Source organism: Chiloscyllium plagiosum, unplaced genomic scaffold (assembly GCF_037043375.1).
Source record: "Chiloscyllium plagiosum isolate Xiang-an unplaced genomic scaffold, Cpla_swu_hap1 HiC_scaffold_5, whole genome shotgun sequence".
Taxonomy (NCBI): domain Eukaryota; kingdom Metazoa; phylum Chordata; class Chondrichthyes; order Orectolobiformes; family Hemiscylliidae; genus Chiloscyllium; species Chiloscyllium plagiosum.
In genome coordinates, this window is record NW_028270143.1 from 92515750 (window position 1) to 92542570 (window position 26821).

Genomic DNA, 26821 nt, shown 5'->3' on the forward strand with positions numbered 1-26821 from the left:
GCTGTTTGTGAATGTAGACTGTTGTGTATGGAGCAGACAAGTCCAGTTGCTTTGAGACCAAAACAGGAAAAGCATATTTTAAAGGTAGTATTTTGTACAGGTGGTTTGCCCACACTTCAATTCAGAGAATTGTATGGTTACAAGAGAGAGGGAGAAAAAAATAATGTATATAAAAGTTCTAACTTTCTTTTGGGTATTTGTAAACAAACATGATATGGAAATGTCTGTTTCTAAAATGCTTGTTAAATATGGTTTTAATTCTCTGATACTGGGTATAATGGGGGTTATTTTCTTCACCTCTTTTACACGACTCTTCTTCCAAAATTACACAAACCCACAACATTGCCTTCAGATATGGCTGTGATATATTGGCAAAAATGTAAATAATACAATAAGTCGCATATTACATAGATGTAATGTGAGCCATGTTTGTGGGAATTGTGATCTTGCCACTGGAAAATTGTCCAAGTGCACACATAGCTGTAGACCACGATTATGGACCCATCACCCACATGGTAATCCGAATTAATCTTGCAATGCACAACAAGATCCCACAAAGTCAAATGGAATGACTAGTTAAGCTGTTTTGAGACGTAATGCAATGTTGAGAGGTTCTTTGAGTGTGCAAATGGCATCTTACACTGCTGCACAAATATAAATTTCATCTGAAGGCTTTTTAACATGCAGCAATCTCTGCATGCTCAACAAAGTATCAATCTTGCTCATGGTTCTAGTTCTGAGATCTCAAATTATAACAGTTGAGTGCCACCAACTAAGGCAAGCAAGTGTAACTTCTGTATGTGACATTTGCTTTACAGTTGGTGCTACTGTTGTTGGGTTTCTGTATATCAATAGTCAGTAATACTAGTAGCTGCTACAAACCTAAAACTGTTTAGCCAATTAAAGATATAATTTCAGTTCTAACCAGAAATGTGGACAGATGTGCTGTGATTCTGGGTGTGGTTATCCTATAATTGGTCTAGGTATTAGGCAATCTACAGTTCCTGTATTATCATGAACTGAACAAATAATGACTCCAGTAATTTCAAAAATCACACAACACCAGGTTATAGTCCCAATAGATTTATTTGGAAGCACGAGCTTTCGGAGCACTGCTCCTTCATCAGGTGGTTGTGGAGTCTCTAAATCAAGTAATTTCAGAATGCTAGATGTTTGTCAGCATTAAATTGAGTAGTGGACTATCTGTGTAAAGTAAGTGGAATAATTGTTTCCAAGCTTTTGAGTTGTTGAGCACTAAATCCAGTCTGAAGCACTTAAAGAAACACAAGTGAAGATAATTTGACTTTTGATTTAATTCTTTCTGTCTTTAATGTAGCCTTTTGAACCAGCTGATGACTGGTCAGAGCACATCAGCTCGTCAGGCAAAAAATACTACTACAACTGCAGGACAGAAGTTTCTCAGTGGGAGAAACCCAAAGAGTGGATTGAAAGGTACATGTTCAGTTTATCAAATATTATGTAAAATAAACAGGTATCCTAAATAGGTCACAAACAATGGTTCTTTTGTGCAGAGAACAGAGGCAAAAAGAAGCAAGTAAAGTTGGGGTTGTTAACAGCTTCCCAAGAGATCGAGATTACAGAAGGGAAACCTTGCAAGCAACTGCTGGCAGTGGGTTTACAAGTGGAAGTAAGTAAGAGCATTTAATCAAGTAATAAACAATTAATATTGCCAGATTTCTCTCTCAGGGTTCACATAATGTGCAGGCTTAGCTGAACTTTGTAGAATTAGAATACAATTTAGTGTTATCAAACTGATGAGCAGTGTCAAACAAATAGTTTATTTGTCGTAGAATATGAAGCAAGTAATTTGCTGATGCTGAGTTATAATACTGGTACATAAATTCTGACAGTCTTCAAGATTCTAAATGGGCTGGAGTTGTACACATACTGAAATAAGGCAATTTTCCTCATTGTAGTTTCATAAAAGTAAATGTAACTGAGTGAATTATTGAAAGATAACACGCATATTCATTTTTTTTAACTCCCTCTGGCTACTGATATCATTTAATCTTCCCTGTAACAAGTCATTTGTGGCCTGAGGGTAAAAATAACCTGCAAGAGTTGCCAGTTTGCCACAGAGCACCTCCTCGGGAACTGATGACCCTGAATCATTTATCACCTGTTTAAAATAAAATTGAACTTGTGCATTATTATGCTAAAATAATTTTGGAATTTAAATAAATGCCCAGGAGTAAACCAGTCTAATTTCTGGGTGTCCAGTTAATTATGTAAGAATGAAATATATTCATAATTTGATTTTCCTCCTATTTCCACACAGCTGTCCAAACCAGGATGTATGTTGAACACTAAAGGTTTATTTCTAATTTATGTACGAGTTGGTTTAATGTGCTGGAAAAACGTGGAGTTTAATAACATCTATTCATGTCAGCCTGATATAAATGATGTTGTTCCAGAGCTAAAATGGCTGCAACCAAAGATCACTTAAGTGAAATTAAATGGATTATGTCACAGTAGTGACACCAGAAGGTACAAGGTCTAATGTATCCTGAGTAGATGTTTTGATTCTAACAACTCTTGCATTTTAAAACATTAATTATGAACAATTGAGGGTACTGTTAATAAATTAGCCAATAGTGCTCTAATAATCATTCTAATTTCAACATTTCCCCCTTTTATTTTTTTTTGCCACATTACCTTTGTGAATCATGAAAAGTGGAAGACAAGCATTCCAGCGGTGCCAGTAGTATGCTCTCCCAGAATATTTTGTCCCAGACAAACAGACACAATGACAGAGACTACCGACTGCCCAGAACAGAGACTCCTGGTGGAGCTGCCCCAGTGCAGCACCCCGTCAAACCAGTGGTTCTCCCAACTTCAAACCCAAGCACTGTTCCTTCTAGTCCTTTTAGTCTACAGCCTGAGCATCAGCCAAAGAAATCCTTTGATGCTAATGGAGCAGCTACTGTACCGAAAGTGCCTACACCCACACCTTCCATCCCCATTCAGAAGACAGAGAAGAAAGGTACGTATGCTGGGGTATATTTGATTTGTTTGAGTTCATGCACGTTTTTAATTCATGAGTGAAACTGAAGCTCATTATTAAACAGTGCTAATGTACTGGTTTGAAAACACTGAACTGAGAGACAACTAAAAGTAATCACATGTCTAAATATCTAGACTAATGTTGGATCTCATTGCAAGAATTGAACCAGTACTGCAATAAATCATTAAAACACTAACTTGGTTTCTGTTCATCAGATTGCAAAATTGGACTAATTTATCAAGGTGCAAGGTTTTTAGGGAAAGTGAATGTGCCTGATTGAAGGCTTCTTTGCTAATGTGCTCTGTTAAAGAAAGTGTGTTCAGCCTTCTGTAGCACATTGGAAAACAAGATCTGAAATCGCTTTATAGTCATTGAAACATTTTTCGAGCGTTGTTTTAATATTGTATTGTTGGAAGATAATCGATAGCATTGGGAAAACTTTTGTTAAACAGCAGTTTATGCATTTTCTTTACTAGTAAATGTTTTAAACACTGTGAAAGAGCTGTGAAGGAGATTGAATGAGCTATCATTGAATTGATTGAACAGTTTTATTTTCAGACCTGTATGTTATTGACCATTGTATATTTTAAAGAGGTTATAAAGTACCTTTACATTTGAATGAGCTTTACTTATCAAGGCTGGGACTCTGGCAACGCACGTGTGCTACCTTTTCCGTTTTAGATCTGTGAAAGAAGATTAGTGTTCTGCAGCACTCAAGCAGAACCTTCCATCCGACTCATGTGAGCTGAGCAGATAGCCTAAACTGATCTAAATGACGCCAAAATTGGAGGTGTAGTGGACAGTGAAGAAGATTACCTCAGATTACAACGGAATCTTGGTCAGACGGGCCAATGGGCTCAGAAGAGACAGATGGAGTTGAATTTAGATGAATGTGAGGTGCTGCATTTTGGGAAAGCAAATCTTTTGTTGTTGAACAAAGAGACCTTGTTGTGAAGGTTCATAGCTCCTTGAAAGTGGAGTCACAGGTAGATAGGATAGAGAAGAAGGCATTTGGTATGCTTTCCTTTATTGGTCAGAGTACAGGAGATGGGAGGTCGTGTTGCGGATGTACAAGACATTGGTTAGGCCATGTTGGAATATTGCGTGCAATTCTGATCTTCCGATCAGAAAGATGTTGTGAAACTTGTAAGGGTTCAGAAAAGATGTACAAGAACATTGCCAGGATTGGAGCATGAGCTATAGGGTGAGGTTGAATAGGCCGGGGCTGTTTTCCCTGGAGCGTCGAAGGCTGAGGGGTGATCTTACAGAGGTTTATAAAATCATGAGGGGCATGGATAGGGTAAATACCCAAGGTCTTTTCCCTTGGGGTCGGGGAGTCCAGAACTAGAGGGGAAAGATATAAAAGAGACACAAGGGGCAATTTTTTCACGCAGATGGTGGTACGTGTATGGAGTGAGCTGCCAGAGGAAGTGGTGGAGGCTGGTATGTTGCAACATTTAAGAGGCATTTGGATGGGTATATAAATAGGAAGGGTTTGGAGGGATATGGGCCAGGTGCTAGCAGGTGGGACTAGATTGGGTTGGGATATCTGGTCGGCATGGATGAGCTGGATCGAAGGGTCTGTTTCCGTGCTGTACATCTCTTTGACTCTGTGATTCTCGTCCTACTTGCCAGCATTTGGCTTATATCCCTCTGAACCCTTCCTGTTCATGTACCCATCCAGATGCCTTTAAATGTTCTAATTGTACCCGCCTCCATGACCACTTCTGGCAGGCTGTTCCATGCACTCGTATCCCTCTGCATGAAAGAATTGTTGCCCAGCTCCCTTTTAAATCTTACCCCTCTCAACGTAAACCTATGCCTCACCCTTAACACTTTCTCCTTTGAATCTTCCCACTTCCTCCAGACCAAAGGGGTAGCCATGGGCACACGTATGGGCCCCAGCTATGTCTGTCTCTTTGTTGGCTGCGTAGAGCAGTTGATCTTCCGTAATTACACCGGCACCACTCCCCACCTCTTCCTCCGCTACACTGATGACTGCATTGGCGCCACCTCGTGCTCCCGCGAGGAGGTTGAGCAATTCATCAACTTCACCAACCCATTCCACCCTGACCTTAAATTTACCTGGACCATCTCTGACACCTCCCTCCCCTTCCTGGACCTCTCCATTAATGACGACCAACTTGACACTGACATTTTTTACAAACCCACCGACTCCCACAGCTACCTGGATTACATCTCTTCTCACCCTACCTCTTGCAAAAATGCCATCCTGTGTTCCCAATTCCTTCGCCTCCGACGTATCTGCTCCCAGGAGGACCAGTTCCACCACAGAACACACCAGATGGCGGCCTCCTTTAGAGACCGCAATTTCCCTTCCCACGTGGTTAAAGATGCCCTCCAACGCATCTCGTCCACATCCCGCACCTCCGCCCTCCGACCCCACCCCTCCAACCGTAACAAGGACAGAACGCCCCTGGTGCTCACCTTCCACCCTGCCAACCTTAAGCATAAACCAAATCATCCGCCGACATTTCCCCCACCTCCAAACAGACCCCACCAACAAGAATATGTTTCACTCCCCACCCCTTTCCACCTTCCGCAAAGACCGTTCCCTCCGTGACGACCTGGTCAGGTCCACGCCCCCCCTTCAACCCACCCTCCCATCCTGGCACTTTCCCCTGCCACCGCAGGAACTGTAAAACCTGCACCCACACCTCCTCCCTCACCTCTATCCAAGGCCCTAAAGGAGCCTTCCACATCCATCAAAGTTTTACCTGCACATCCACTAATATCATTTATTGTATTTGTTGCTCCCGATGCGGTCTCCTCTACACTGGGGAGACTGGGCGCCTCCTAGCAGAGCGCTTTAGGGAACATCTCCAGGACACCCGCACCAATCAACCACACCGCCCCGTGGCCCAACATTTCAACTCCCCCTCCCACTCTGCCGAGGACATGGAGGTCCTGGGCCTCCTTCACCGCCGCTCCCTCACCACCAGACGCCTGGAGAAAGAACCCCTCATCTTCCACCTTGAAACATTTCAACCCCAGGGCATCAATGTGGACTTCAACAGTTTTCAAATTTCCCCTTCCCCCACCTCATCCTAGTTCCAAACTTCCAGCTCAACACTGTCCCCATGACTTGTCTGGACTTGTCCTACCTGCCTATCTCGTTTTCCACCTATCCACTCCACCCTCCTCCCTAACCTATCACCTTCATCCCCTCCCCCACTCACCCATTGTACTCTCTGCTACTTTCTCCCCACCCCCCCCACCCTCCTCTAGCTTATCTCTCCACGCTTCAGGCTCACTACCTTTATTCCTGATGAAGGGCTTTTGCCCGAAACGTCGATTTCGAAGCTCTTTGGATGCTGCCTGAACTGCTGTGCTCTTCCAGCACTACTAATCCTTAAACCTATGCCGTTTAGTTTTGGGCTCCCCTAACCTGGGGCAAAGACCTTGGCTATTCACACTATTCATGCCCCTCAATTTTATAATCCTCTAAAGTCACCCCTCAGTCTCCTACGCTCTGGGGGGATAAAAACCCCAGCCTATTCAGCCCTTCTCATATGATTCTCTGTCCTCGCTTGTGTATGTTACTTGGGACTAGATCAAACAGGAAAATTCAAGCATCTTTGGTCCCACCTCCTGACAAGTTTGTACTTTTCTAAAAGAGAAGTCACTATGCAGCACCAATTTTCTGACTGTGGTAAAAATGAGCTTTAAAAGATGTCCCTGCTTTTTTTACTGCTTGACAACTTAAAAATCTGGCACCTAATACTAAATTAGGATGGAGTTTATGGTGGTACATTTACAATAACTTCTTGGTTTAAAATGTCTCAGTGAAAAGGGAGGAATAGCAGCCCCACAGATCGGCTGTCCTCCCTTCTGTTTTAAGCAAGGAGCACACTTAGCAATGAAAGTGGTATATATCTAGGAATGATTACCTTAATTAGAGATTTTTTTTAATGACAAATCTCCTTTTTAAGGGCACATTTTTAGAGCTTGTTTGATGCTCAAAATATTTGTATAACCCATGACCTGTAATTAGAAATAATACTGTCTTAATATTTGTTAGCAAGTACTAATAAATGTTTGGGGACAACCATGCAAATTATTTGATTAATGTCTGTTTGATTATTTTGAAACTTAATTTAAACATTTGTGATAAATCTAAATATTCTATAGACATAAGGAAAGTATCTCTGATTATTCTCACAACTCTAACCAGCTGATCCAGAAGGCATGGTGCAACTAATAGATTACATGATCATGGTCATGCAGAAAATTGAGCTGATTTGCTTCCCTGTGTGGTTGGTAGATGTTTACTCAATTTGCACATGGCTATACTGTTAATTGTGATCCAGACTTGAATAGTCATATTATATATGACTATGTCTTGTCACCAGTGTAAGAAATCGTATCAGGCTCAAGCAGTATCTTTTGCAGTTGTCATTTAATTGGCAAACTTGCTTTTTAACACATTTAAATGTGAACTATGTAAACACATTTTCATTTTGTTTCTTCCAAGAAGTGAAATTTGAAAGTTTTCAAGTTGAGATGTACAAAGACTTACTTCCCATAAACATAGAACAGGAACAAAACAAGACCGTTCATCTCCGCAAGCCTACTCCACCATTCAATAAGATCATGGCTAAGGCATTTGTTTCAGATTTGACATTGCCATCGACCCCATGATAATTTTAGATTCCTTGCCTGACCAGAATCCAGTTTTTAGTTTGAAGGGTATAAGTGGCAGTTGGCCCAGTTCTCATTAGTTATGTAAGTCTGTGCCTTGTGCATGGATGAGATGATCACACTTGAGCTTGAAAAAGAAAGCATTTGATAATTTGAACTACTTGAACTTCTGTTTTGAGGATGACGCACCTCATTGACATGATTTGTTCTGCATTGGTTTGTATTTTTAACAAACTACACTTGAAGCAAGTGTTAAAAGACGAATCCATAGAATCCCAACAGTAGGAGGCCATTCAGTCCATTGAGTCTGCACTGACCCTCTGAAGAGCATCCTACACAGACCCACTTCGCCCACCGTAACACCATAACCTGACATTAACCGTGGCAAATCTACTACTGTATGCATCTTTGGGCTGTGAGATAAAATCGGAGTGACCAGCAAAAACCCATGCAGACACTGGGAGAATGTGCAGACTACACACAGACTGTTACTCAGTGCCAGAGCCAAATCTGGGTCCATGGCAGTGTGAGGCAGCTGTGTTACATTCCTGGCAGATTATCACACTCAACCAAACCAAATGGTGTTCACCAAGATCAAGATGCCAAATGAAGACTGAAGCCAAACTCATCATCTACATAAACGAACAGAATGCTGGAGTAACTCAGCAGGTCTGACATATCCTGTTGTCATGAGATTGTGATGCTAAAACAGGAGGTACCTCAAAACATTCGCTTCCTTTTGCCGATGCTGCTTGCAGAAGATCCTATCTCTCAGGTGGGAAGACGACCATCATCTGCATCCTCTCTCAAATATGGCTATGATCATCCACCAACAGCTTTGTTGGCTTTATGATAAAATTGGTATTTCAGATATCAGGCTCCCCAAGTGGATCTCCTTCCAAGTCACTCAGAGCAAATTTACAGAAGAGGACCAAAACAAAACACCCAGAGGATTTACTGAAAGCTAACATATAGAAATGCACTATTTAGTTACATTCCTGGCAGATTATCACACTCGATCAAACCAAATGGAGTCAAAGTTTGTGGGAAAGATCCCAGTATTGTTGTGATCCACTATTTGATGAAATCAAGTGCGAACGTGAGAGTGGTGAAATGAAGCTGCTATGGTCCAAATGACAAACATGACCATAATGCCAGTTAGCCCATTTTAGATCTGCTCCACCATTTGGTCATGGCTGATAGGTTTCTCAAATTGGTTCTCCTGCCTTGTTCCCATAACTCTTGATCCCCATACTGATCAATAACCAATCTCTCTCTGTCTTAAATTCTCTCAAAGACTTGGCCTCCACAGCCTTTTGCGGCAACGAGTTCCACAGATTAAACACCCACTGGCTGACACAATCTCACCTCATCTCAGTTCTCAAGGGTCATTCCTTCACTCTGAGGCTATCCCTTCAGCTCCTAATCTCTCCTATTAGTGGAAACATCTTCTCCACGTTCACTTATCCAGGCCTCTTGGTATTCTGAAAATTTCAGACCCCGTGTCCCAAATGCTTCTGAACTCTTGAGTACCAATTCAGAGTCCTCAACCACTCCTCGTTTGAATGGCCCTTGAAATGGGTTGTAGAAAATGGAGGTGTGTTCATACCTTATACAGAACTGAAGATCAAGGCACATATGATTATGAATAGGGCAATGTAATGAATTTTAGGACCTGGCCCAGAAAACTTCTGTGCCTTTTCTCAGCTGGAGTTATCTGCACTAATCTCTTTCCCCCACAGACATTTTTGATATGTTTTGGTAATTCAAATAATTTTTATTGTCTCCTATTATTGGCAATAGCATTTCTTGTTCCAAAAAATCTTTTCAGATTAAATTTGTGTTCTGGGGATCTTGCTCAATAGCAGGTAGAAAGTGTCTCACTATTTGCTCCTTGAAATATCAAGTTTGAAAACTTCTCTCAACTTAATGCCAACTTTTTATATGATAGTTGCCCCTGAGTATGCCAGTCTTGTATCCTGTATGGTTCTAATCTGGTATTAGAAATGTGATATTCCTCTTGTACGGATGGAAAAAGTTGTTAGTGCACAACACCCTGTCCAACACATACCCATTTAGCACTATGTTGTCATAACCTGCTTCCTACTCCATACACAAGAAATGCAGAAAATGTAATGGTGCAATTTTGGCATTGATTCTTTGGTTTCAAGAGCAAATGCTAGTCTTGTGTGATTGTTACTAACTGGAGATCCACAGCCTTGTTCGGATGTTCTTGGGAGGCACAAATCTGTACACCACAGTGGCAACTCATGGAATTTGAATTCAATAAATTAATAAATCTGACATTGGCCACTTCCTGTCTTGGTTCGTATTGAACTGAGATTTGTTTTTCTTTTTTACTTTTAGAAGAAACTCTTCTGGTTCACGTACTTTAAGAAATTTTAGTCTGTTCTCTCACCCTGGTCTGATTTTTGCATGTGATTGCAGACCCACAACAGTGGAGTTTGCTCTTAGTTTTATCTGCCTTATTTCATTTCTATCAAACTGCTGGAGAAAATTTGAACTTCAAAAGTGAGATAATGGGAGTTCAGAAGCATTGCGTTCCTGTTACAGTTAACAGTAAGGCTATTAAGAGCAGGGCATAATGGATGAATAAAGATATTCTGTTCAAGAATAAGAAGGATGCATATGAAAGTAGAGACAGAAGAGATGAAATGAATCAGGAGGGCAAAAATTTGAGAGCTCAGCAGATAAGGTTAGTGACAATCCAAACATATTCTAAAAGTGCATTAAGGGTAGAAGAGAAACTAGGGAGAGCATAGGGCCCCTTGAAGAAAACAAGGTCATTTATGTGTGAAACCACAGGAGATGGGAGCGATACTAAACAAATTACACATCAGGTTTTACTGTGTAGGGAGACATGGAGGCGAAGCAACTTGGGAGAAATAAATATTCATGTCTTGAATGCAGTACACATTTTTGAAGAGGATGTGCTGAAAAAAAAACTAAGGTGGATAAATCTCTGGGACCTGATTACGTTTCCCAGGACTTTGTGGGAAATTAGGGAATAAATTGCAGAGCCCCTGGCAGCAATGTTTGCATCACCTACAGCCATGGGTGAGGTACTGGAAGACTGGAGGGTGGCTAATGTTTCTTAAGTTAAGGCTGTAAGGAGAACCCTGGGAACTATAGACCACTGAGTCTGACATGTGGTAGGTAAATTGTTGGAGGAGATTCTGAGAGAGCGGATTTATAAGAATTTGGACAGTCCGAGTGGCTTTATTGTTTGAGAAATCATGTCTCTCAAACTTGGTTGAGTTTTGTGAGGATGTGACCAAAACGATTGAGGGCTAAGATTGAATGTTATCTACATCAACCAGGTTCCACAGACTGATTAGTAAAATTCGATCACGTGGGATTTGGGGAGTGCTGACCAATTGGATACAAAATTAACTTGATGGTAGCAAACAGAGGGTGACGGTGGAGGTTTGTTTTTCAAATTGGAAGCTTGTGAGATTGACCAGTGGTATTCCACAGGAATTAGTACTGGATCTACTGCTGTTGGTCATTTATATAAATGATTTGGAAGAAAATTTAGGAGCCATGGTAATATGTTTGCACATGACACCAAGATTGGCGGTTTAATCGACAATGAAGAAGGTTATCTAAAATTACAAAAGGATCTTGATAATTAAGCCAACCGGCTGAGATATAGCAGATGGAGTTTAATTTGTCAATAAATGTGAAGTGTTGCATTTTGGTAAAACAAATAAGTGCAGGACTTGTACAATTAATGGTCGGGCCCTGGGTTGTGTTGAAAAGAAACGCTAGGGGGTTTGGTCCCTACATAGTTTTTGGAAAGTTGTGCCATGCTTAGACTTGGTAGTTAAGGTGTTTAGCAGGCATGCCTTCATCGCTCAGACCACTGAATATACGAGTTGGCATGTCATGTTGAGGTTGTACAGAAAGTTGGTGAGGCCAGTTTTTGTGTACTGTTCTGGTCGCCTTGCTATCGGAAGGATATTATTAAATTGGAGCAGGTTGAGAAAAGATTTATAATAATGTTACTCGGACTGGAGGGTTTGAGCTGTAAAAATACACTGGATAGGCTTAGACATTTTTCACTGGTGCGTCGGCGGTTGAAGGTGACCTTGTAAGTTCATAAAATCTTGCAGGGCACACATTCGGTGGATAGCAAAGCTCGTTTCCCTAGGGTGAGGGAGTTCGGAACTGGAGGGCATTTTTTTAAGATGAGGCAAGAATGATTTAAAAGACACCCGACAGGCAACTTTTTCACACAGTGGTTAGTATGTGGAAAAAACTATCGGAGGAAGCGGTTGATGTAGGTACAATTGCAACATTTTAAAAGACTTCTGGAAAGGTATATGAATAAGCAAGGTTTAGAGGGATGTGGGCCAAATACATTCAAATGAGATAAGTTGAGTTTGGGAAGCTTGGTCAGCATGGGCGAGTTGTACTGAAGAGTCTGTTTCCATGCTGTACGACTCTGTGATAAACTCTTTATCCTCTGGATCAGTCTTGTAAACCACCTCTGGACCCACTACAATGCCAGCACATCCTTCCTTGCTCTCAAAACTGCTCTCAACATTCTAAATACCTTCTGATCAGAGCCCTTATACAGCTTCAGCAGTACATCTCTGCACTTGTATTCTAACCTCTTGAAATATTGCATTTGCCCTCCTAATTGCCAACTGAACCTCCATGTTAATCTTAAGACAATCCTGAATAGGACTGGCAAGTTGATTTTGTGCTTGAGATTTCCAAAGCCTGACTCTATAAAGAAAATGGTCTCTGCCTTTATTCTCACTACTCAAGTACATAACCTCACATTTTGCCACATTGTATTCAATCTTTCACTTCTTTGCTCATTTGTCTTACATGTCCGAGTCCTTCTACAGTCCTTCTCCTTAACACTGCCTGTTCCTCCACCTGTGTGTCATATGCAAATGTTTAGTTCTTCTGTCTAGTTTGTTAATATATCATGTGAAGCGTAGCAGTCCCAACACTGACCCTTGTGGAACCCCACTAGTCACTGGCTACCATGAAAAAGAATCTTTTTATCCCAACTCTGTCTTCTGCCAGTCAGCCAGTCTTCTATCCATGCCAGTACCTTGCACTGACTGCCATTTAGCAGCTTTCTGTGTGGCATCACCACAAAGGCCTTTTGGAAATCCAAATAGATTACATCCATTGGTTGTTCTTTGTCTAACTTATTTGTTAACTCCTCAAATAAATCTGAATGAATTTGTCCGGCATGTCCTCCCCTTGATGAAGCACTGCTGTTTTGCCTTATTTTGCCATGTGCTTCCAAATACTCAGCAATTTCAACCTTAATAATGAAATCTCAAATGTAAACCACTGAGGTAGGCTAACTAGCCAAAAGCTTCTTGTCTTCTAACTCCCTCATGTTCGAGCAGGAGTGTTATGTTAGCTGTTTCCCAGTTTCTTGGAACTCTCCTGGACCCGAGCAATTCCTGAAAGATCACCATTGATGCCTTTGCAATCTACTTCAGAACTCTGGGGTGTAGACCATATGGTCCAGGTGTTTAATCCACTTGCAGATCTTTCAGCTTCCTCAACATCTTCGCCTTCACGATAGTCACTGTACTTCCCTCTGCTCCTTGACTCTCTTGAAGTTATGGTATGCTGCTGGTATCTTCCACTGTGAAAACTGATGCAAAGTATCTATTCAGTTCCTCTGCCATTTCAGGAGGTTGGTTAGTTCCTTGGGCTTGCACTGCCATTCAGTAGGATAATGGTTGATATCTCCGCCTCAACTATATGCAAGGACTTGCCCTCGTGGCTTTCAGTGACAAGGAGCTCCAAAGAGAGAGAACTCTCTGAAAGAAGAAATTTTTCATTATCTCAGTTTTGAATTGGTATCTCTTAATTCTGAGACTATGCACTCTGCTCCTCGACTCTCCCATGAGAGGAAATATCCTTTCAGTATTTACCCTGTCAAACCCCTCAAGAATCCTATGCTTCAATGAGATCAAGTCTCATTGTTCTAAACTCTAGTGAATCGAAACCCAACCTGTTTAACTGCTACGTGTTAATATAGAAAATACTTTGTCCTTTTCACCTTCACTGTGAAAGTAATTTATAGTCATCAAGTTAGTAGCTATTGCCAACCACTGAACTATAACTTTACTGTGATTTCACTCAGTTCTGGGCTGGTTCCCTGATCTTGTGCTTCAATTTATCCTGTTTTTAAAACGTATTTTAAACTGTGAATCCAAATGAAAAGCAAAAAGCTTCTCTTTTCCCCTGTGCTAAATTGCCATGTTGCTCCAAAATCCCACAGACACACTTTGGCTGTACATCAGTCTCGGTGTGATTGATCTTCGATTAAATGATTTGGCAGATGAAAGGTAATGTGGGAAAATACAGAATTGTCCATTTGAGCAGGAAGAATAGAAATTCAGCATTTTATTTAAATGGAACGAGAGAATGTAAAATGGGGGTGCAGAATGATCTGTGTATCATGGAACATGAATCACAAAGTTAGTTTGTGGATGTAACAAGTGATTTGCAAGTTGTTTTTCATTGTAGGGGAATAAAATATAACTATAAGGATTACTTGCATTTGAGTGTTCCTGATGCCACAGTGTAATCTTGGGTACAGCTTTCATTGAATGAAAGTGACATGAGTTCAGTGATTACCCTATGAGAAAAGATTGGACAGACTGGGCCTGCATCCATAAGGAGTGATCTGACTGAAAGTGATATTTTGGACATGGAAAAATGTTTCTTCTTGAACGAGAGATTAGAACTAGGGCTGAGTTTAAAAATGAGTGATCTCGCATTTAAGCCTGAGCTGAGGAAGTTTTTTTTTAAGGATTGGGAGATTAAGGGGGCCTGCCTTTTCTAGCAAATGATGGAAGCAATGATTTAATATTTTTAGAGCAGGGGTAGACAGATTCTTGGTTGTGAAGTGAAACATTTTTGGGGTTAGGTATAAATATAGAGTTGAGGCCACAATCCAATCAGTCCTGATGCTGTTGAATGACCGAGCAGGCTAAAAGGGACAAATGGCCTACTCCTGCTCCAAATTCATGCATTTACTGCCTCATACTATGTTTTCATTTTCAATTTTGCCTCCTTTAATTTTGTTTATAGGTCTCCTCAGTTCAGACTCCGTCATGACAAATTAATTGCCAAAATCCTTTCTCACAGCAAGCCACTGTCGGCTGCTGTTGAAATTTTTGAGCTTTTACTACATCATAGTTTCATAATCTCCTTGAGATCTGTATCACAAGGGAGACCATTAAAGCTGACTGATTTGATGTGCACTGAACAGTTCATAGTGTTCTGGCTTACAAATAACGATAGGGTTGACGGTCATTTATCAGAACTGAACTTGTAAACCACCTACTTTGTTCGCTAGTTTAGGATAACCTCTTTGGCTTTGGCAAACAGTTTTTTGTGTGTGATGTTCCTCAAAAACATGAAAAAGAAATCTCATTTCTGGTTTTTCAAAAAAAGTTTTGTTTTGTATTCATGTTTTCCTTTTGCTCATTATATCCTTCTTTTATTTTGCATATAAAAATTGAGGTTTCTCGCCTGACATTTCTTCAGTCCAGTTGACTGATCTGTCTGTTGCATGTCCTTTTATGGATGTCATGGGCCATTTGTAAAGATGCCAAAATGAAATTGATATTGGAAAAGAGGAAATGTTCATTTTAGGTAAAATTTATTAAATCTTCATGAGTAGATGGTGAGAGGAGAGATAGCAGCTTGGCTTTGGATACGAAGGTAGGGAGGAGCACATCGTCCAAAATGTGAGTTAGCACCAAAATGTAGCCACAATGATAGCACAAGAAAGTAATGAGTTTGTTGTTGAACGGCTGTTATGGGGACTGTTCCATCTCCAGTGTTGAAAAATAGCAAGTTCTAAACCAGCATAGGTAATATTAGAACTTTATGGACTTGTGTAGGGCATTTGATTTGTGGAACGATTGAGGAATAGCAGTACAGCACAGGAACAGACCCTTTGGTCCACCAAGATTGTGCCAACACAATGCCTTTCTGAACTAAAAACCGTTTGCCTCTATCTAGTTAATACCCACCTTATGCCTGTTTACTCACATGCCTGTCAAGATGTCTCTTAAAAGTTGCTATTCCAGGCATTTTCCACCCCCTGTAGGGGGATGAAAACCTTGCCTCTCACATCTTTTCTAAACTTAGCCCCCTTTTACCTTAAACCAGTGTCGCTTAGAAATTGATGTTGGAATCTTTTTCCCAGGATAGCAATTGATTCTGTCTACGTCTCTTGAGTTTTGTGAATTTTGATCAGCCGGTCCCTCACCCTTCAAGTAAAAACAAGCTAACTTTATCCTATGTCTGCTCATATCCTCCAAACCAGGCAATGTCCTGATAACCATTTTCTGCACCCTTTTTAAGGCTTCCACATCCTTCTGGTACTGTGGGGACAACACAATATGCAATATTCCAAACATGGCCAAACGAAAATTCTGTACAGCTACAACAAACCCAACTGATGAAGGCAAGCATGCCATATACTCTCTTGACCAGCTTATCCACTTGTGTTGCCACTTTCAGAGAACTGTGACCTGTTCAGCTAAATCCCTCTAATGTTGTTGATATTAGGAGTTCTAACATTTATTCAGGGCAATAAATATTGATGTTTTAGAAACAGTTCACACCACAGAAGGGTAAGTGTTGGAGGTCTTAGAAAACACCAAGGTTGATAACTCTCCAGACCAGATCACGTATATCCCAGGACTTTGTGGGAGGTTAGGGAGGAAATTGTACGGGGCCTATCAGAAATATTTCTTTCAACGTAAACCCACAGGTGAGATGCCGGACGACTGGAGTGTGGCTGATGTTAACGTCTTTGTTGAAGAAAGGTTGTAAGGAGAAGTCTGGGAACTATGGACCTGTGAGCCTGATATTAACGGTAGCTAAGTTGTTGGAGGTGATTCTAAAAGGTAGGAGATTTTATATGTGCTTGGAGAGGCAAGGACTGATTAGGGATAGTCAACATGGATTTGTGCTGGGGAAATAGTGTGTCTCAAACTTGATTGTGTTTTTTGAGAGTGTAACCAAAAGGATTGAGGGCAGAGTGGTAGACATTGTTTACTTGGACATGAATAAAGCCCGTGACAAGGTTCTGGATGGAAGGCGAATGAGTAAAGTTAGATCACATGAGATACAGGGTGAGCTTACCAATTGGATAGAAAATTCTCTTGACGGAGACAAGGTGCTGGTGGAGTATTGTTTTTCAGATGGAAGCCTGTGACCAGTCCCTGGGGCAGGTACAGGGTCCACTGTTGTCTGTCATATAAATGATTCTGATGAAAATACAGGATATGTTTGTAGATGACACCTAAATTGATAGTGTTGTGAACTATGAGAAAGGTTATCTAGGATTACAAAGGGATCATGATCAATTGGGTCAATGAACTGAAGAGTGCAGACAGAGTTTAAATTGGCTAAATGCAAGGTCGTGCATTTTGGAACAACATACAAGGGCAGGACTTTCTAAATGAAAGTAGGGCTTTTAGGTTGTTTTGAAAACAGATCTCTGGATTCGAGTAGTTAAAGCTTTGAAATTAGCGTCGCAGGTAGACAGGATGGTTTAAGTGTTTAGCATGCTTATTTTCATTGCTCAGGCCTTTAACGATAAAAGTTGGGATATCATATTGCGGATCTACCGCACGTTGGTAAGACCTCTTCTGGAGAACAGTGTACAGTTCTGGTCACCCTTGTATAAGAAGGATATCATTAAATTGCTGAGGGTTCAGAAAAAATAAGGAGAGGTTGGATGGGACCTTTTTCACTGAAGTACAGGATAATGAAGAGATGATTTTTACAAAGATTTATGAAATCATGGATAAAGCAGAGATAAAATGCATGACGAATATTTTCCCTAGGGTGAAGGATTTGAAAACTCGAGTTTTTTTTAAGTTGAGAAAGAAAGATTTAAAAAGGACATGAAGAGCAACTTCTTTTTCAGATAAAAGCAAATTACTGCGGATGCTGGAATCTGAAACCAAAAGAGAAAATGCTGGAAAATCTCAGCAGGTCTGGCAGCATCTGTAAGGAGAGAAAAGAGCTGATGGTTTGAGTCTAACTGACCCCAAGCTTTGACAAAGGGTCAGTTAGACTCAAAACGTCAACTGCTTTCTCAGTTTGTGTATGGGATGAACTGTCTGAGGAAGTAGTAGGTGCAGGTACATTTACACCATATGAAAGACCTTTGGGTAAGTTGGTGAATAGGAAAGGTTTGTAGGGATATGGGCCAAATGCAAGCAAGTGGGACTGGTTTAGTTTGGGAACATGGTCTAGTTGGACTGAAGGATCTGTTTGCATGCTGTACGACTCCTATTTACTGCACAAAAAAACTCAACTTCTGAGACACAACCTTCCCTGCACAAAGCTACTCTACCTACTATTTAATGAATTAATGCTTTTTCAAATGTTGACCTTAAACAAGGGAACAAGGATGGCTATTCTCCAGTTCTGTGGGATGTCTCCTGTGACTAAGATGAATAAAAGATTTCATACAAGGCCCCAGCAATTTCCTCACCTCCTTCAACATTGTGGAACAGATCCCATCTGGTCCTGAGAACTTGAATACCTTGATGCTTTTCAAAACACTCAACTATGAGTTTATGACCACCATTTTTTTTCCTGCATGCCCGAGACGATCAACATACTCACCATTCACCATATTCTTCTTTGTGAATATTGATGCAAAGCATCCCTTGAGGATCTCAGCCACTTCCTCTGGCTCTGCGCACACATTTCTTCCTTTGTCCTTGACCTATCCTTTCCCTAATTACCCTCTTGCTCCTTTGTGTATAAAACCCCTTGGGATTTTCCTTAATCCTGTTGCCCAAAGAAATTTTATGATTCCTTTCAGCCCTTCTAATTCCATGTTTGAGTTATTTGCTGCTATCTTTGTATTCTTTGAGAGCTCTGTCTGTCTTCAGTTTCCTAAACCTCAGGTATACCAAAGTTTTCTTTTTGATTAAACGCTCAATTTCTCGTCATCCAATGTTCCTGAATCTTGCCATCCTTATCCTTTTTTCACAAGGTGCTGGTCCTAAATTGTAATCAGCTGGCATTTAAAAAATTGCCACATACCAGATGTGGATTTACCCTTAAACTGCTTCTCCCAGTTCACATTCCCCAGCGACGTTGCTCCAGTTCCTGCTTGTGGTGAGGATGATGGCTATTTAAAAGAGAGCTGCAAAAACCAATGCTGTGGCACCAGATGAAGAGGTGAGATACATGAGTCAGAAAGCAGTAGTGATGGGGGGTATTTCAGTTATGAAGTGAACAGTTACTTCTATTGACATTGAACAGCCAGCATGGTACATATTTGAAACAAATGCTATAGTTAGTCAATCTGACTTTAGGCAGCTTGGTAGAAAATTAGAAGCAGGACCTCAAAAGGTGTCATCTCTGGATTTCTTGCAATGCCACTTGGAAATGCATAGAGAATGAATCAGCTAAGACCAGTGGAGGTGTGGCTGAACATGTGCAATGGAGGGAGGGATTAGGCTCCTGTGACACTGACACAATCTGAGGAGAGATTGTCACTGTAAAGCATGACCAGTTGCCGCTATGCAGAAATGAATCTGAACTCCTTGCAAGAGTTTTGCTTGTGCATTTGGAAGTTGCTAAACTAAGTCAGCAGGCATGTTAGAGCCAGGAGATGCAATTGGAGAGTCATGCCAGAATGCTCCTAATGCTGGGAGGGGCAGACAGCACTCCAATACAAAGGTGAAGTAATAAGTTGAGGCTGAGTAAAAGAGCAAGTAATGAAGTTTAAATCAATTTGGATGCATGTACGTGAATGCACAAATCTTAATGAATAAGATTGACAAGTTACAGACAAATGTAGGTGATGATATGTTGATAACAAAGACTGCATTTGAGGAAGATCTGGACATTTAAATGTACCTGGTTATAACAAGGTCTGAGAAAATAGGAATGAGGAAAAATTGAGTTTTTGATCAAGAAATCACTATTGTGCTGGAGGAAAAGTATATATCCAGAAGATGAACAAATTAATTTGTCAAGAGCTAAAGAATCATACGGATGCAATTACATTAGTGTAATCCATAGATGGCACACTACTAGAAAGTAGGAAAAGTAGCAGCCATGTGATTGTTTGAGCTTGCTCTGATGTTCTGTATGATCATGGTTGATCATCTGACTCAATACTTCGTTATTGATTTCATCCCATACCTTTTTTATCCCTTTAACCCTCAGAATTTTGTCTAACTTTTCCTCCTCAAATTATTTTTGAGAAGATTTGTAGCTCATATTGTGGATCAGGTTCAAAGTTGGCTCACTGAGCTGATAGATTTGTTCTCTGACATTTTGTCACCATACTATGTAACATCATCAGTGAGCCTTCGGTGAAGCGCTGATGTACTGGCCAGCTTTGGATTAATGTGTTTTGCTCTGTTGTGGTGGGTAGTATCACTTCCGGTTCTGTTTCTGAGAGGTTGGTAAATGGGGTCCAAATCTATTTGTTTGTTGATGGAGTTCTGGTTTGAATGCCAGGCTTCTCGGAATTCCGGTGCATGGGTTTGTTTCGCCTGTCCCAGGATGGGTGTATTATCCCAGTCGAACTGGTGTCCCTCTTTGTCTGTACGTATGACTGCGAGTGATAGTTGGTCATGTCTTTCAGTGACTAGTTGGTGCTCATGTATCCTTGTGGCTAGTTTTATGCTGGTTTGTCCAATCTAATGTTTGTTTCAGTCCTCGCAGGGTATTTTGCAAATGATGTTTGTTCTGTTGGTATGGGGTCCTTTAAATTTTTCAGTGTGGTGATAGGTTTGTTGGCTACCTTGATGCCTCGGGGCCGGAATAGTTTGGTCATCATCTCTGAGGTGTCTTTGATATGTGGCAGGGTGGCTAGAGTCTATGGGTGTGTTGTCGTCTTGTTTAGGTCTGTTGTGCAGGAATCAGTGGACTGCGCTTACCGGGTACCTGTTGTTCCTGAATACGTTGTCTTGGTGTTTTTCCTCAGCTTCTTGTAGTTCCTGGGTGCTGCAGTGTGTTGTGGCTTAAACCATGTCCTGATGCAGCTGCTTTTGTGGGTGTCGGGATGATTGCTCCTGTAGTTGAATATCTGGTCAGTGTGTGTGGCTTTCCTGTAGACGCTGGTCTGCAGCTCTCCAATGTCTTTTCGTTCTACTGTGTCATCTAGGGAGGGGAGTCTGTTCTCTTCTTCGTTGGTAAAATTTTTTCTGGTAAGGATGTTGTGTGTTTGTGGGTTTCTTAAAATTTGTTGCGTTTTGTGATGACAAAGGTGTTATCCAAATAGCGGACCTAGAGCTTGGGCTGGATCATGGGAAGGGCTGTTCATTCTAACCTCTGCTTCTGCTAAGAGTCCTGATAATGGTGATCCCTTGGGCGTCGTGTTATTTGTTTGTGGATCTCATTGTGGAAGATGAAGTGGGTTGTGAGGCACAGGTCTACCAGTTTGAGGATGCGGTCCTTGCTGATGGAGTTGGTGCTGTCAGGTGTCCGTGTTCTTGGTTCATCTGACAGTTCAAGCCAACGTTTCTCTGGAGAGGGTGATGTTTATTGATGTGAATAGCACCAAATTAGCCACCAAAAGACATGACCAACTATCACTAGTATCCATACACATAGACGAAAAGGGACACCAGTTCGACTGGGACAATACGTCGATCCTGGAACAGGCTAAACCAAGATTCGCGTGGGAATTCCTAGAGACCTCGTTCAAACCCGGAGCTTTGTTAACAAACATGCAATCTCCCAGAAACAGAGTCGGAAATGATATCACCCACCAGAACAGACAAAGTTACCTGAATATCAAGTGGTACCGAACATCAATGATTCATCGGAGGCTCACGGATGATGTCACCGAGCATGGTGATGAAATGTCAGAGAACAAACCTGCCAGCTCAATGAGCAAGCTTACAACCTCTCCTTGAAAACATTGTGTTTCACTTCAACAGCTTTCTTTTCATCAGAACTCTACAGGCTTACTGTCCTACGGGTGAAGGAATTTCTTCTCCTCCCATTGCTAACTGCTCCATATCCTTAGTTTGAGACCAGTAGTTGAGGACTCTCCATTTGCCTGGAATGTCCTTCATGGGTTTACTGTATCAACTCCTTTTGGAATTGTATAGGTTTCTATGAGCCTCCTGTACCCCAAATTCTGTCAACTCCAGTAAGTATAGATCTTATAAATCAAATTTCTCTTCCGATGTAGTGCTGCCATCTCTGGAATCAGTCTGGTAAACCTTGCAAAGTTAGAACATCCTTCCTTACATAACAACACCAAACTGCAGACAGTACTCCAGGTTTGGTCTCACCAAGGTCCTGTCAGTTGCAGCAAGGTACTTGGTTTCTCTTACTATGAAGGCCAACATACTATTTAACACTTTCATCACCACCTGCACCAGCATCCTTACTTTGAACATAAGCTGGGTGTGAGAGTGTGACTGTGTGGAGTGTGTTGAGCTGGGTGCATAAGGACACAATCGACAGCTATTTAGATAATCTGCTTTCCTGCTTTTACAACTCCAAGTTGATGACCTCACATTTATCCACATTATACTTCTGCTGCGATGCAGTTGTAATATCGCTCCATCCTTCTCACAGTACACTCTCCCAGCACATTTTGTTCCATCTGCCAACCTGAAGATGTTACATTTAGTTTATTGATCTAAATCATTAATATGTAGTGAGTAGTTGGGGTCCCATCACTGATTTCCTGTGGTATTTCACCAGTCACTTGCTGCTATTTGGAAAAAGACCCATTTATTCCTCCTTCTTTTTGTTTCCTGTCTGTCAAACAGGTTTCTATCTAGAGCAGTATGCTGCCCTTAGTCCTTTGTGCTTCAAGCGTTTTATATCATTTATAAGAAGGATGTGCAGAAACAAATCTGCAAACAGAGTATTTGTAATGGGGACTTCACTTCTCTGAATTTAGACTGAGATTGTTATGGTGGGAAGGGTAGCAAGGAGACAAATGTACTGCATTTGTATCCAGGAGAATTTCCTACCGTGATAGGACAAGAGTTAGTAATATGTGTCCAGTCTCATGAGAAGGGATGAACTGATTGACCTGGTTCTTGACAATGAGGAGTGCAGTTGGATGAACTGTCAACAGGGCAACATTGAGAGGACAATGGTCATTACATCATAAAGTTTAGAATGATGGTGGAAAATAACAATGAACAATCTAGAGTAAGAGTGATCAACTGGAAGAGAACTGACTTGAATGAGTTAACAATTGACCTGGGCCTGATGGGCTGGAATCAAAGGATGGCAGAACAATCGGCTTAACCTTCAAACAGGAGATGGATAGGACACAGTCAAGGTATATCTCTTCAAAAGGGAAAGGTATGTCAACAAATACAGAACTCCATGGAAGAAAAACAAACTAAGTAGCAAACCAGAGTGCATGTTTTTGATAGTTGTTGGATATTAATACAGTTAAGAATCAAGTTGAATTCGGGAGGGAGATGAAAACACACAAGGCACAAACAGCTGAGCAAAGGACTGGCAGCTGACATAAAAGAAAAACAGTTTCTTGTACCTGTAAAAAAAAAAAAGGTACCAAGGGGATTTTGTATATGGAGGGAAGAGGCATAACTGAGATATTCAGTGCATATTTTGCATCTATTTTGTTTACCGATGAGATAGGTGCTACGCAGGGCATGGTGACTGGCAAGGAAACATCACTGGAAGGGTTTAAAATTGGTAGCCAAGAGGATAGCTGTGAATATTTCAAATTGATACGAGACCGCGATCAGATGAGAGAATTTGAAGGTGAGAGTGGAAATTGCTCGGACAATGAAGATCTTTCAGTCTTCTCTGGATTCTGGGAGTGGTGTCGGAGGTTTGGAGAACGACAAACATGAGTTGGAAATGCCAGTGTGAGACTGGGGTGTACAAAGTTTAAACATCAGACAACACCAGGTTATAGTCCAACAGGTTTATTTGGAAGCACTAGCTTTTAGAGCGCTGCTCCTTCAGGTGGTTGTGGAGAAGAAGTTGGTAAGACACGGAATTTGTAGCATAACTTCAGCTATATTACAGTGTAAACTTATGTTTAGAAAGCCTGGATTGTTTGTTCAGACTCATTGTTAAGAATGACCATGCTGGTTTCAGTTTATACTTATGTAAATCACAAAACTTTTTTATAGAAAAGTGACATTCTCAAGTGAACTTTAACAATTGGTGTCATGTTAGTCCAGATAATGTATTGAAGGTGTTAGCTCCCTGTAAGGCTGTCTACCACAATGGTCAGACTGATTCTAATCTAAAAAACAGATTTACAGAATCTTGCATGGATTCATGCAGTTTTGAGCAAAGTAAAATGTAATTCTGCAAGTACAAATTCACCCCACAATCTTGTACGTGTGCGTGTGTTGAGGTGGGTTATGAGTGTCCGAGAGGGTGTACGTATGTGTGTGAGTTTAAAGGGGTTTGAGGGTGTGTGTGGGAATGTGTGTGCCTTTGAGAGAGACTCAAAGTGTGTGTGTGTGTGTGTGTGTGTGTGTGTGTGTGTGTGTGTAGTGCAGTGCAATGGGGTCACCTGTCGTCTGACATGAACCCAAAGTCCCGGTTGAGGCCATCCCCATGGGTACTGAATTTGGCTATCAGCCTCTGCTTGGCCGCTTTTCGTTGTCGCCTATCGTGAAGTCTGCCTTGGAGGACAGTCACCCGAAGGTCCAAGGTCGAATGTCCCAGACCACTGAAGTGTTCTCTGACTGGGAAGGAACACTCCTGTCTGTTGTTTGTTCTGTGGTGTTCATTCATCTGTTGCCGTAGTCTGTTTGGTCTTGCCAATGTACCGTGCCTCAGGGGATCCTTGCCTGCAGCGAATGAGATAAATAACGTTGGCCGAGTCGCATGAGTACCTGCACGTACATGGTGGAAGGCTTCCCCACGCGCAATGATGGTATCGTAAGGATACTCTGACACTTCTTGCAGCATCTCCCAAGACAAGGTTGTGTAGTATTGTCCTGAAAGCCAGGCAGGTTGCTTTGAACCATGGTCTGTTTGAGTTTTGGTGGTTGTTTAAAGGCGAGAAGTGGAGGTGTAGGGAAGGTCTTGGAGAGATGCTCAACTTCATTGATAATGTGTTGCAGGCTATAAAGAACATGGTGTCGTTTTTCAGCTCCTGGGAAGTACTGGACAATGAAGGGACCCGGTCGGTTACAGCTCGTGTCCCTCTCCTGAGGAGGTCATTGTGGTTCTTCTGTGTATGTGTAGGGCTTGTCCATAGGGGATGGCTGTTCTAATGTTTCAAGTGGAAGCTGGAAAAGTGTAGCATTGTGAGGTTATCCGTGGGTTTGCGTAGATTGAGGTGCTGAGGTGCCCATCCTTGGAGATGAATGTGACCAAAAATGAGACAGATAGAGAGTTGTCCATGGTAAGTTTGATAGTGGGATGAAACTTGTTGATTTCTCTCCATGGAACCAGAAGAAGAAAATGTCATCAATGTACCTGGTGTGCAGTGTTGGTTGGAGGTCTGACACAGAGAAGAAGTTTTGTTCAAACCTGTGCATGAAAATGTTGGTATATTGGGATGCAAATTTGGTCCCCATGGCTGTTCCATGTGTCTGGATGAAGAACTGGTTGTCCAAGGTGAAGACGTTGTGATCGAGGATAAAGCGGATGAGTTGTAGGACAGTGTTTGGAGACTGGCAGTTGTTGGTGTTGAGTACTGAGGCTGTTACTGAGATGCCGTCATTGCAGAGTGCTGAAACGTCCATTGAGATGAGGAATGTTCCTGGTTCGAGTGGTCCATGGGTGCTGAATTTCTGTAAGAAGTCTGGGGATCCCTTGTACAATGGGTTTCAAGATGGCTTCGACATAGCCAGGAGGTTTTCAGAGTCCCATTGCTTGATACGATGGGACATCCCGGTGTATTGGCTTTGTGTATCTTCGGAAGGCAGTAAAAGTGGCCTTTGTGAGAAGTACATGAGATGAGTGAGTGTAGGGAACTCTCAAGAAATGGGTCCAAAGTCCTGATTAATGCGTTTAGGTCACAGGTGTGCTGTTTGGTCAGATCGGCCGATAGTTGCCTGTGGTGTTCCTGTTTGTTCGGTACACTTGATGTAATCTGTTGTGAATGACGATGGATCCTCCTTTATCTGCTGATTTGATGACAATGTTGTTGTTGTGATTGATTTTGAGAGCGTGGATGGCTCTCGTTGTGATCGGGTGATGTTCTGCTCTACCTTTTGGGTACAGCTGATGAATCTGGCACTCATGTATAACTTCAGAATTCGGGACAGGCACCAACGAAAAGTGACTGAGCAGAGGATGACAGCCAAGTTTGGTACCCATGGGGATGGTCTCAACTGGGACCTTGGGTTCATGTCATACTCCAGGTGACCCCATTTCACTATACACACACACAGGTGGACATGCACGCGCGCACACACATGTGCGTGCATGCACGCGCACACGCTCAGACCCTCTCTCATACACTCTCACATATGCTCCCAGACACCCTCTCACAGACTAAAACCCCTTTACACTCTCAAATCCATTTTTTAGATTAGAATCTGTCTGAGCATTGTGGCACAGACAGGCTGTTAGAGGGAGCTAGCACCCTCGATACATTATCTCAACAAACAATCCAGCTCTTTGTCAATACATAATTTCAACTACATCACACGGTAAACTTTTTGCTACAAATTGTGTGTCTTGCAGTTTTATGCTGCACAACACCTGATGAAGGAGCAACACTCTGAAAGCTAGTGTTTTCAAATAAACCTGTTGGACTATAACCTGATGTTGTGTAATTTTTAACTTTTTGCAAACATGATGCCATCGTTCAAAATTGTAAAGACAAGTCAGGCAATTACAGACGGTTCCATTTGACTTTGGTGATGGGAAAGCTAACAGAAACAATTATTCAGGGTAGAAGTAATAAATGAAAATTTATTGGTTCATTTGAAGGTGCTAGTGTGGTCTTAGTGAGGGTGTGTTGCATTGATGGTTCAGTGGTAGAACTCTCGCCTTCAATAACAAGAAGTCACGCTTTCAAGGTGAGAGGTGAAAAGTTTAAGGGGGATACACGCGGCTAGTACTTTACACAGGGTGGGAGGTGTCTGGAACAAGTTGCCAGCTGAGGTGGTAGAGGCAGGCATGGTAGATTAATTTTAAGATGAG

The 26821-nt window shown here is 41.6% G+C and overlaps 1 protein-coding gene across 4 annotated transcripts in view; it reads left to right on the top strand.

The window, feature by feature from the left end:
• The window catches only part of waca (WW domain containing adaptor with coiled-coil a), a 147624-nt gene that overhangs the window by 6549 nt on the left and 114254 nt on the right, over positions 1–26821 (top strand). For 2 of the 4 annotated variants that reach the window (XM_043690496.2, XM_043690498.2), the window contains exons 5-7: positions 1337–1452; positions 1533–1648; positions 2696–3004. In XM_043690496.2, coding sequence (XP_043546431.1) covers positions 1337–1452; positions 1533–1648; positions 2696–3004 — 541 coding nt within the window. The remainder of the gene's footprint in view (positions 1–1336; positions 1453–1532; positions 1649–2695; positions 3005–26821) is intronic. The other 2 variants (XM_043690499.2, XM_043690500.2) reach the window with 1 other exon arrangement.